Genomic DNA, 13,087 nt, shown 5'->3' on the forward strand with positions numbered 1-13,087 from the left:
ACACCTCCGATTGGCACAGTTGGCTACGTATGATGCAAAATAAGTTATACAAATTGCCAGGTCACAATTGCTTATTTCCTCGTACTGCTCGACTTTGGAATGTTCCATACCATTGTCCTTTTTTCCACAAGTTCTTCATAACCTTGCTCAATGAAAGAAACTAACTCTCTTACCCCCGTTGTATTGCTGGCCGCCGTTTTGGGATTTCGGATCTGTCCCTGTGCTTGGCAACGGATAAAAAAAAACAAAGTGAAAACCTTGCGCTACAGTGAACTTGATACGAAACACTTGTGTGAAAACAAGTTCTCAATGTTATCAAACTGGCAGTGCTGTCACAAATGTGCACGCTGCTACACTTCCACTCTTTTTTTTCCTCAACCTCGAAAAAAGTTGGTGCTTGTTAAGATGTCCCTGAAACGTTACAGTGACGTATCTGTCCAAATTGTAGTGTGCCGAGTTCTGTCGAGCTCGTGAGGGCTCAACCCCGCGGGACTCCAGGTTACCGAGGACTCGCATGCTTCGCCTGCCATTCCGAGTGGAGAAAAGAGGAAAAAGCCCCGTGCCATTGTGTGCGAGACCCATTGTGCCGAGCGCAGTCTGCTGGCCGGCATTGCTTTGTGAGCGCTTAAGAGCCCACTATGCCAAGAAAATTGCAGGGTTTTATTTGTCATCGGAGGCTGTGTTTGGATTGCCGTCTGCCTTGTAAGAATCTTGTAGACGATGAGATTGGAGCCTTTCACAAAATAGGATCACCAAAAGAGCGGATTAATGAACCCTGATATGGTATAATTTAAAAAGAAATTGCAGACTGTCAATCCACTGCTCGATGAAGCCCTCTCGTGCTTTTTGTTATCCTTGGGGATTGCTAGACCATACTTCACCACTGGTGAGCATAAGTTGGCGACTGCATCACCGGTCCCCCACATTCAGTCTGTATATACAGTTATTCTTAAAATGTTAGCTTATTCTGGAACAAATAATACCCTGTTTTTTGTGTAAAGGAATTGGGGTGGAAATGGGGTTCTGAAATTAACTAGGACATTTGATTTTGTAAAAAAATATCTTTAAAAATAACAGGTCGCTATGTCTTGGTTTCAAAACATCCCAATGTTGGTTATTAAATACGTTTATTTAGCACAAATACGTTGGAAATATTTGTCGTAAAATAAATGAACCAAAATAGCTATTGACCAAAATGTAATAATGCGTTTTAGTGCTCACCAAGCCTATTTACTACATTCATAATTCGTGTAGCATTTTCAACAAAATTACATCCTAGTGATATCTTCGAATTTGCAAAAAAGGCTCGCCTTTTATTTAAAGTATAGGGTATATCACAGCACACGATTTGCACATACACAGCTTCGCAACCGTATACAACACCCTATATGCATTCTGACGAATCCGAAAATTCCCGAAAAATTAGGGGCAATACATGACATTTTGGATGATTTACAACGTTTGGTATTAATCTGCATTTCGTGTCGTTACATTTAACTCACTTTGATTAAATTATGTAAACATGTAAAATGTTTGCATGAACTTTTGTGCTGATGAAACCTTTTCAACTGAACGGTGGTGGTGTTCGCTGCACATGGCCTGTAATCCAAGCACTGGAGGGGAGGGTCTACGAGGGTTGTTGGGTTGGTCGCGCGAATGTTGCGAAACTCCCTTCCCGAGGGCATCGAAGTGCCGTAACTCTGGCCTGCCAGGAGGTGGTACGGTCAATATGAACATCCATCTGCATACCTGTGAATACCTTATCAGTGCCTACCTTATTACAGATCAATTCAGACCGTATTGGTCACTCCGTGCCCTCGTACATCTCAACGTTCATCCTACAAAGTCCCATCACAAGAGAAAAAAATAAACTTTCTTTGCCCGTATTGAAACGTCTGTCCGCCGTATGGACCTGAAAACTCAATTTACCTGCACAATAATACGGGTAAACCCTATGGGTTGATAGGTATGCATCTTTTACACATGTACGGGATACGAGTGTTGCCACCTTCCACGCGGGGGCTTTCTCCGGGTGCTCCGCATCCCTCGCACATGAACAAACACTCGTCCTTGATGGGCTAAAAGATTCGTCATTTGGAGCAGGGGTCCCCAACTCCCGGGCCGTGGACCGGTACCGGTCCGTGGCCTGTTAGGAACCGGGCCGCACAGCAGCAGGAGGTGAGAGCGGTGAGTCCTCGCGTGGCCCGCCAGTTATTTTATTATTGACCACTTCCGTCCGCGCCTCTTTCCCGCACTGCGCACTTGTCTCAGTCACAGTTGTGGTGAGCCCACAAGCTGCTAACCCCTAGCCAACATGAGTAAAATAACAAACATCGCTGGAGAGATTATTTGAAAAGTGGGAAAGACCCAATGATGATGACCCCCCCCCCCCGGTCCGTGAAAAATTTGTCTTCCACGAAACCGGTCCCTGGTGCCAAAAATGTTGGCGACCGCTGATTTCGAGCACTCCACAGCTGGGACATTTGTTGGCACCAGCTCACCGCGTGGGCTCCCTTCTTGCTTGCCTGTCGCTCTTCAGAGCATTTCAAGTTGAAATTATTATGAAACACAAAATGCACACTTGATGTCGAATTCTTTAACAATTGGAATTTAGTGCATAAACAAATGACAATTATTCAATCAACACATTCTAATCCCAAAAATACGAAATTCCAAAAATACGAAATTCCAAAATTGGGAATACATTTTTTTTTATTCAATCTGAAACTCATCCCAAACACTAAGACGAGACGAAGATCCCCCTATATAGCCATTAATCGATTGTTGGGGCAGTTCTGTGACGCAGCAGCACTCCCGGCCACCTTTGCCTCCCCAGTTCTGACGCTGAAACACCACACCAGGTTCAATTATCCATCGTCGATATTGGTTGTGAGCGGGAATTAAACTCGGGTCAGCCGGGTTCTCAGCACAGCGCGCTAACCACTGCGCCACCACTCCCCATCCGTAATGCGCGCACACACACACACGTGCATACATACACGTGGGGTGCATTCTAGAGCTGCGCGATTCGAGTTATTTGCAGGGCAAGGCGTGATACCTCCGGGAGCTCCCTGCCAGCGGTAGGCTAATTACCAAAGCCAGCGCCAGCTCGCCTGTAATTGTGCTCGCGCGCCTCCCTTGCACTGATACCCCCGCCACCATCCCCCGTCACACGCTGGGCTGTGGGGCCTCCCAATGGTAGCCGCCGGTCATCGCCGCTTAACCGCGATCATCCAGCCTCGCATGTGTGCCCGACACCCCGCCGCTGAGTTCGCCGTGACGGCACCAGCGCACCGTTGGCTTGCATCGTCTTCTTCCAAGTCCCATTATTTCGCGTGGTCAGCATTTCGCTTGTGGTACTTTTGTTGTGTGCATCTCCCCGAGTCACATCCAGCTGTCCTTACTTCAACATCCGCAGCCAGGGGCGTCACGGTGGCTCGGAGATGTTAAAATGCTTTGGCTGGGTATGCAGGTGGTCTTGGGTTCGATCCCGATCCCGATCCTGACGCCTGCTGTATATTTTAAGTTTGCGTGTTTTCTCTCTCTCCGGGTCCTCTGGTTATTCCGTCCACATTTAAGAGCATGCGATTAGGGGTTTTGGCTGAAATACATTTCCACGTAAGCCACTTCATTCGGCTATCAATTGTGACCAGGTCGCTTCTGAAAAAGAGCTATAAAGCTCAGTGAGCCATACCTGGTGAAATAAATATTGTTTTAAACAGTTATTTTTATAAGAGACCCAAGGACTAACACGCATTGATGCCAAGACGTACTTAGCCAAACTTACATAGGCTTGCATATAAACCTGTACTCTTGTATTTTCGTCATAGACTTGGCAAATTGCGAGAATTGGCAATCGCCTGATGACGCTGGTTTTAATCAGCAGCGATACGTCGTTAACTCAAATAGTAAATGTGGATTTACTCTCCGAAACACCGGTGTGCTGAAGTAATAACTACTGTAATGATCAAGTTTTGTTCACGTGACGAACCTTACCGATTGTCTGTGTCGGGTGGAGGCAGGTTTACGACATGTCTACATTTATGCGATCTAACCCATAAAATATTTTTATGAATAATAAATAAAATAAACCTCGATGCTCCATTGATTGTTTCTGGCCTGCACCAGTGGCATATCCACAGCCCTTAGAATTGCATCTTGTGTCTCCTCTCAACACATGCAGAAGAAAAACACTAAAGTGTCGGGTTCCCTTCTCTGGGATATTAGTACTAACACATACCAAGGCTCTAATTTATTAATTTCCCCTCCCCTTTCCCTCGGAGATTTTCCCAGCATCCCACATTTACTTGAAACCTGTCAAATAAATACAGCTCTCTCTTTCTCTCTCGCATTGCTGACTGATTAAGGATGGTGATGTCTGCAAGGAATAGGAGGCCCATTAAAGCTTAAAATGGCCATGCTGTGTCCACGAGGCAAGGGAATGGGTTTTGCAATTAACCCAGGTTGCCCACTGCAGCCCCTTGAGCTGACAGTCTGCATGCAAAATGAGCTTCTGGATATGTCATGCCAAGGTGGCGGTGGGGGGGAGGGTGTGGAAGTTCGGGGACGGGGGGGTCGTTGTTTTGGACCAAGTGGTTCACTGGCTGTGTCTTCATCAAGGAGGAAGTAACAGACAACAGTTCATTCTCTCTCCGGTTGTGTATTTTTGTTGTACGTTGGGATTGTGCCGCGTGTCGTTCGGCCACGGTGTCTGGCGTGCGTTGCTCCGCCTGCACGAGACGCTTCTTCGGTAACTGAATTCAGGCTCAAGCCTGCTTGGCTTCTGAGACGTGACAAAGAGTGTGGGGGCGCACGCCCGGTGATTTTATCATTTTTCAAGTGACCTTTACCCCCCCCCCCCCTCCGTCGCCCCCCCCCTACCCCTAGCACCGGTTACATTTTACGTGATGTAATATTTATTTGCCGATTAGTGCGCGTCTGTTTAGAGCACTTAACAACAACAAAAACATCGCCATCGTGACAAGGGTTGTGAAACTTCACACGCCGCCGTGATGTGATTACATTTTTTTTTGGTGGTGGTGGCGGTTGTTGTTGTGGACGACTGCGTAAAGAACGAGGAAGCGGACAACCGGTCGTCATTTTCACAGCAAGGCAGCCCTCGCTGTGACGCTCGCTCGCACAAAACACGACGCTCACCTCAAAGCAACAGGCCCTCCAACATGCTGGCAAAAAAAACGTGAAAAGTAAGAGTCTAAGGAAAACGTCGTGGGCTTTTATTCGTAATGTGTGCTAACGCAAATGGGCTCTGGCATCTGGGGGAAAGGTAGCCCCCCCCCCCCCCCGGTTAACACGAGAACGTGTGGCAGGTGCGCGCCATTGGCGCGTGTCCATTCGACTGCAGGGGTCCCCAACTCCCCGGGCCGCGGACCGGTACCGGTCACGTGTCCTGTTAGGAACCGGGCCGCACAGCAGCAGGATGTGAGAGCGGTGAGTCCGCGCGTGGGCCGCCCTCATTGTTTTATTATTGACCACTTCCGTCCGCGCCTCTTTCCCGCACTGCGCACTTGTCTCAGTCAGAGTCTTGGTGAGCCCACAAGCTGCGAACCCCCGAGTAGCCAACATGAGTAAAATAACAAGCGTCGCTGGAGAGCTTCTTTGAAAAGGGGGAAAGACCCAATGATGATGAACCCCCCCCCCGGGTCCGTGAAAAAATTGTCTTCAACGAAACCGGTCCCTGGTGCCAAAAAGGTTGGGGACCGCTGCAGTAGAGGACGGTACGAGGGGGGGGGGGGCACACGTAGCCGTCAACCCCTTTTCCAGTGTCCTAGCCTATTACAGACCAATTCGCACCTTATTGGTCACGACGTGCCCGTATAAATCTCAAAGTTCGTCCTACAAAGTCCCATCACAAGGGAGAAACACAAACATTGTTTGCCCGTATTGAAACGGCTGTGCGCCGTATGAGCCTAAAAACTCATTTCGCTGCACAAGAATATGGGGTTGACAGCTATTGGGGGCAATGGCTCTGGGAGAGTGCCCAGGCACGGGTCCACGGATTCACAACAACAACAAGCGCCATCCGCCACTAAGTGGTGGGAGGCATCACCACGGCGCTTGTGCCAGGCTATGTGCACGTTAATGCCACGTGAAGTGTCGAACGCCCGCTGGCAGGAATTCACGAGACAGACCCAGGTGCCACGCGTCGACTGACTGAGACGACTGGCCGATGCGCCACCTGTGCCCCCTACTGTGCAAACTCGCTGTGTTTTATCCACTCGGCGCTCCGCTTGTTGTTGTGAGCCACACTCCTCTGCTCTCCGTTGTTGGAGGGCGACTATCTCCAACTGCCCAGCAGCGTCTTTCACGAGACTCCTGCACAGAGGCCGATCTTGACACCGCTGGTACCAGTCATCGGCAAGTCCACTCAGCTCCATATGCTCTTGTACCACACGGACTCACACCCCCACCACCCCACCACCCCACCACCCTACCAGGCGCCCCTCCCCCCCCTTTGCGAGAGACCCCCACACCCGCATTTACATTTAGACACAAAAATCGCGCACGCACGTTCCTTGCCAATTTGCCTTTTTTTCTGATCTCAAAAAACCCCACATGCCATTCATCACACGAATGGATAAATTACTTTCTGCGTTCAAGTGGGTGTGTGTGGGGGAGGCGGAGGGCGGAGGGGGCTAACGTTTTCATACATAGACACAACACAAAGACAGAAGTCAAATATTTACAACAGAGCCTTTCACAGACGCTCATAGTCGATTGATTTTGTTTTTGCTTCAGGACGCGCGACTAAAATGTGTCGTAAACCTTCCCTCCACCCCCCGACACAGCCACCTAATAAAGTTGCCACGTGGATACACGTGGCCAGTTTTTATGGCAGCTTCTGCAGCACACCGGTGTGTCCGAGACCAAATCCACGCACATGCAATAATTGGGTACGGGCATTTCGCTGGTAGTTGCAACCAGCAAGTGCTGTTAGCGAGCACCTACGAAGGCAGGCATGGTAAAAGAGGGGGTGGGTGGGCCAGCACCATCCCCGACCGCCTTCGTCTCCCACGGCGATGTTGAGGCTGAGTCGACCGAGTGAGAGGCCCAGGACCGTTTCAGATAATCGTTACTGATGCTGGCCGTGAGCGGGAATCGAAATCGGGTCGCTGGGTTCGTGGTGCAACGCGCTAACCACTACACTACCGCTCCCCGCATCGAGCACACACAGACACATGCATACACACATAAAAACAAACCATACACAGACACACTAGGAGAGTCACAACTGCGGTTTACACAGCCTTCTATGTCCTAGCAAGCTAGGTTCAACTCCTGTTCATTCACAACAACCGTGACAAAGTGGTACCTGAACTTGGGCTGGACCTCTCGCGGGTTAATTCGGCCTTAAATAATGAACAGCAGGTCGCGGAATGTGAATGGCGGCTTGGGGAGACAAAGGCGGCTGTGCAAGTGCGGCACTGACCACACCGCTGCCCTGGAGGAACGACGGGCTTCTCGCTAACAGCAGTCGCTCCGGCAGTCTTTACGCTAATCCAGGAAACACTTTGTGCTCTTACTATTAGCTCTTTCGGTAAAGTCACGTAGGTAAAAAATTAAATTAAAATTAATAAAAAATAAAATAATAAAATCACGACGTTTCGGAGGCAACACAAGTCTCCGTCATCAGGCGGGATCGTCACAGCCAGATTTGCAGCATTATTTTTTTTATTAATTTTAATTACATTTTTTACCTACGTGACTTTACCGAAAGAACTAAGAGTATGAATCATTGCAGTCACGAAAGCTTCAAATCAAACACTTTGTGGGCAGTGTTTAATTCTTGGCTTGATTTCTATTCAAGAATCCAGCTGATGGTAAATGTAAAACAAAATATTAAAATGCATTTATCCTGCCAAGGCCATGCGTTGCCGTACGACGCTTTAATGACATTACAGCAAACGCTTTTGAATCCAGAACTTTATTACAATACAAAAAAAACCCAGCTTGGCTCATACACATTACAGGGTGTGTGGGCTACAACACTGCGGTGTAAGGCTGACTTGTATAACCGAACAGCATACATATATAACCTTTGTCATAAAAAAAAAATTAGCTCTTGTTTAAACAGGTCCACGCGATAACTCACACGCGCGCGCACACCAAATGCCTTGAGTGGTAAGAGTGGACACTGGACTTGTGGACTCATTGGCGGCATGCGGGACAGGAGCATCGCCCTTGCCCACACGCGCGGTGCGGTGTAGAGCCTAGCGCAGAGGGCCACACTCTGCTCGTCAGGAAAAGAATAAAGTTCAATGAGCTGCTCAGGAAACGTTCAACTAGAAGAGAATTGCGTGTTTGGCTTTCGCACCAAAAGTTTAGGGGTCATCCCAACCGGACTTTTTTTTTTGTATTTGCGGCCATACATAGCCTCTGTGGCACACACGCACGCTTTTGCATGGAGATGCGAATGCTTTTGGGACCGAGTGGATAGACACAGCCTGATCACAGCTCAATGACTTCTGGGTCCAGCAGAAGGAACGGAGATATCGTTAGTGATCAAAAGTCCAACAAATAAAAATGCTGTGAAGTTAACCGTGCAGCGACATTGTCATGTACGATCAAAGATGAGCATCGGAGGGGAGATTTTTTTTGGTGCTTTTGAGGGGACCAGCCAAACAGCGATTATTGGGGATTGTCTACAAAACTGTTGTACACCAACAACGAATATATCGCAAATAAAACAAGTGCAGAGCCACGATTCTTACGCGGCCAACGAATTAACTGCAGGGTTTGTTTGGAAGGTTCGCCCTTCTGGACTCGGGCATCACCACAGGGTCAGATGAAATGTGCTCACACGGACATGGCAAGAGAGGATGGGGGGGGGGGGGTACCCACTGCCCTTACCCTCATCGATCTCCCTGCAGAGCCACGACGGTGGTGGGCGCTGTGCGAAGAGCGCAGGGCAGGGCTGGCGAGCGAGAGACAGGGACGCTGTACCGTACTCCTGCTCCGGAGGATTGTCAGGTTCGCCGTCGACTAACGCATATTTGTTTTTCCCCGTGGAGCGACCGTGAACCATAGCACACGTTTAAAAAAAAATAATACTAAGCTCGACGCGGAATAAACGTACACACGCACGCACGCACACCAAGAGCCCATCCGCCTGTCACCACCACCACCACCAGCGGTCTATCGGACAGCATTGTGTTTTTTTTAAATCAGGGGGGACATACATTACTGTATTATTTATACATTACAGTTACATACATTAATGGCTGAAAAATTAAGTCTCTCTATACATTAGTTTATGTGTGTGTGTGTGCGAACCGGTGTGTGTGTGTGTCCCCATGTGTCGTGGTTTTAATGAACCGCGAGGAGCTTATCCTCACCCCCCCCCCCCCCTTTGACCCCTCCACCACCTCTGCCGCCACCACCACCGGCGCCGCCACCACCACCGGCGCCACCACAACGTCCGCGTGCCCCACCACGTGTCCTCCTCGTCCCCTCGGCTTCACAGGCGTCTTGACAGCGGTGGGGCAGCTCAGCGACCGGCTCTTCCTCGCCGGGAGCCCCGCTAGAACCTCGGAGCGGCGGGAGTTGGGGAGGCGCGCACTTCCCGCTCGACCTTCGCCGCCACCGCCTCCTGCCGCCGCTTCGGTCACCACCACCACCACCCCCCCCATCGCAGCCGCTTGTGTGACCGTTCTGAGGTAATCACCACAAAATCTCGGCCGCCAAAGTTCTCCGCAGTTTTTTTGGTTCAAGAGGTTTTTGTTTGTTACGAAATCTCCACGACAACGCCCCCCCCCCAACCTCCTCCCACCATCCCCTGCCCACCCCCCCCCAAAAAAAACTTTTTTTTTTTTAAAACGAAACAGACGAACGGACGAAACGTACAGACGGGACGAATATGAAAACAAAACCTCTTGCTACTGCTGCTGTTGCTGCTGTTGCTGCTGCTGCTGCTGCATCACTCCTGTCTGCTGTTGAAGGGTGGCGAGGGGCCAGTGATGGTGCTGCGAGAGGCGCTCGGAGTAAATTGCAGGGCAGCTCCCGCGGTGAATTTCCACAGCTGCCCCCGCCACCGCCGCCACCTCCTCCTCCTGCACGCCCAAAGCCGCCGGCCCGGCCCGGCCCAGTCACCCCCCCCACCCCCGACCCACAGTGCAACTCCGACTCCATCGTCGCGAGCGTCGGCTCGTTTGAGACGGCGAATCCGGGACGGGCGCGCGAGGCACCTCCGAGTCCATCGCGCCGCTGACGCTCTCACATGGCGTAGTGGTCGAAGCTGCCCAGGTACTCCAGGGCCGCCTGGTAGCAGAACTGATACTGGTCCTGTTCGATGTCGCACAGAGAGAAAGAGAGAGAGAGCGGGGCGGCAGAGATGGCCAACAACCACAGGCAGGCAATTACTCACGGTGCAAAGTACCGAGCGTCATCCACAAGGAGCATAAAACCCATCCCGCGAACTCCGGTCATCCTCACAGCGGATTTTCGGCAGTCACCGAACAAAGACGGTGGTCACCGCATCGCGCACTTCCAGATGCTCTTCTGCAGCCGTCTGGAACGCTCTTTTTTTCCGACATTAGGAAGCCACCAGAGCTTTGAACTTTTACTTCTAGAGTGAAAGCTCATTTGTCTAGAACCGCTTTTTGTGCTTAATTTGTTGTCCTTCCCCCGCACCTCTGATTAGCATGGTTGGGGCTATGTGCGGTGCGAAAGAAGTTCAACATACCACCCCCCCTCCCCGCCGTCAAACTTATTGTACCAGCTTCATTATTCAAACACTGCCCAACATGTAATACTTTTGAAATTGGGCCTACATGAATAATCACACAAAAATACATTCAATATTATCTGTCTGATAAAAATCTATAAAATACCAAGTTTCGGGGTCTCAACGGAAGGAGCGGTGGGAGGAGGGGGAGCGGAGAGTAGTCACCCCCCATCACCCCCCACAGCCCTATCTTGGATCTGCCACTGCCCAGAGCAGCCTCCTTCATTCGTTACATTTTGACAACTACGCATCTTTTGTCACCCCAGCATCATGTGGCTCGCAGCCATCACCCAGCACCTACTCACTCAACATCTTGCTCCACGTGCACGGCATCCTCACCTCCCTCGACCCAGAATACGTCATCGCGTATTGGGGCCGAGTAAACTTTGGCCCCGTGACCCCTGCCCCTTTATTGTACCGGTGATTGCACAAACCTCCACCTGGCATCCTCCACTCAGGGCTCCTGATCCAGCACATGCTGCCCTTTGCCTGGCCCATCACTACCTATGCCTGTACATCACACCCTTGAACATCACCCCCTTGTACATCACCCCTACCTCTTTGTGTCCCTTCACTGCTGGAAGAGGGCCTCCCCACACTGTGCAGGTCATGGTGATGGTGGGGGGCGGGTGGAGCTACTTGACCATACCAACTTACTGATTGGTGCGGGTTTGGAGAAGGGAAGAAAATATAGATGTGGGCGCATAGAAGTATAGTAGATTCAAAGCTTAATACTGGTAGGAACCTCCTGGTTACACCAGCCCACAGGGGATTATTGTGTCCGTCGTGCAGGGAGGGGCTGGGTGGGGAGGGTGGGGAGGGGCTGGGTGGGGAGGGTGGGGCTGGGTGGGGAGGAGAGGGTGGGGAGGGGCTGGGTGGGGAGGGGCTGGGTGGGGAGGGTGGGGCTGGGTGGGGGGTGGGAGGTGTGGGGCTGGGTGGGGAGGGGTTGGTCACCCCGTGGTGCCCTTATAAAACTCAACGTTTAACCTACTCACGCCGGCTTGTGCCCACCCTCACAGTCGGGCATATTTGCGGAATACACCACGCCGCCGTTGACCCTGGCCATTGACCGAGCAACCCAACGTTCCTACCAGCTCCCTCCGCAGGAATGTGTTTCCTGCAGTCACGAACTTCGACTGTTTCGATTGCAACACAAGCAATCGATGACGACTGCTTGTGTTGCAATCGAAACGTCGTATTCTATTATGATTTTATTTTATTTCTTTCTACGTGACTTTACCGAAAGAACCAAATAGTAGAAGTCTAGTAGTCTATCACATGATAATTGTTTTTTTACCCTTTTATCTGGCAACAAAACTGACACCTTTTTTTACAAGGAGTCATGTTTGCATTGACCACAGTACCTGCGGTCGGAATGCAAACAAAAAAACACAACTCTGATAATGTATGCACTGTCCTTGAAATTGATTGGTCCACACCCGAGACAGCTTTTCTTAGAGCAGTGCATACATTATCAGAGTTGTGTTTTTTGTTTGCATTCCGACCGCAGGTATTGTGGTCAATGCAAACATGACTCCTTGTAAACAAAGGTGTCAGTTTTATTGCCAGATAAAAGGGTAAAAAAACAATTATCATATTTTGCCACTGGCAAAGCAGGTTGCAATAGTGGTACTCTACCACAATTTATTTTTGTTTACATTGCCCTCTGCTGCTCTTCATGCAGTCCCGCAAGCCGTACGGACAAACCTTGTGCATGGCGATCGCCCATCCAGACACAGCCGAGGTTCAACCCTGCTCAGCTCTTGCCTTGATGAGATTGAGCACGGTGAAATATATTTTGGGCGACAACTCATTTGGACAAAAGGCCTAAAGGCCACAAAGTTACACATTGCTCGTCATCAACACCTCGGTTCTCTGGCTTAATTCCAATTCGGAATAATCCGTCAACCTCGGTGAGCGCGAGAAAGCTGCTCTCCCAGCGAGCCCTTGTGAACGGCAGACTGACGGAACGACCCGGGGTGGGACAAATTACTTTTTCTTACGTAACGTAGATCTGAAAACCTTGACGACAGAACCTGCCAGGTGTGACCGTTGCGACGCCGCGGGGCGTGAGCGGTGCCAGCTGGGGAAGGCCTCACCTCGGTCTGTATCATGGCGGCGCGCTGCGTTCGCAGCATCTTCACCGTCTGGAACACGTCGACGGTCCCCTCGTAGCGCATTCGCTCGAGCACGATGCTCAGCGTCACGAAGACGCCCGTCCGCCCCACGCCAGCGCTGCCAGGGGGCACGCGCACACGACAGTCCCGTCCCTCAACCGTGCCACCATCGTCGTCGACGTCGTCGTCGTCATTGTCGCCATCATCATCGTCATAAATCATCATCATC

The 13,087-nt window shown here is 50.6% G+C and overlaps 1 protein-coding gene across 6 annotated transcripts in view; it reads right to left on the minus strand.

The window, feature by feature from the left end:
- Positions 1 to 9,813: 9,813 nt before the first annotated feature.
- The window catches only part of LOC144726724 (receptor-type tyrosine-protein phosphatase delta-like), a 341,659-nt gene continuing 338,385 nt past the window's right edge, over positions 9,814 to 13,087 (minus strand). For all 6 annotated transcript variants that reach the window (XM_078605566.1, XM_078605565.1, XM_078605563.1 and 3 more), the window contains 2 exons: positions 12,841 to 12,976; positions 9,814 to 10,299 (listed from right to left, as the gene is read on the minus strand). In XM_078605566.1, coding sequence (XP_078461692.1) covers positions 10,231 to 10,299; positions 12,841 to 12,976 — 205 coding nt within the window. In that variant the 3' untranslated portion in view covers positions 9,814 to 10,230. The remainder of the gene's footprint in view (positions 10,300 to 12,840; positions 12,977 to 13,087) is intronic.

Source organism: Lampetra planeri, chromosome 24, assembly GCF_965212315.1.
Source record: "Lampetra planeri chromosome 24, kcLamPlan1.2.h2, whole genome shotgun sequence".
Taxonomy (NCBI): Eukaryota; Metazoa; Chordata; class Hyperoartia; order Petromyzontiformes; family Petromyzontidae; genus Lampetra; species Lampetra planeri.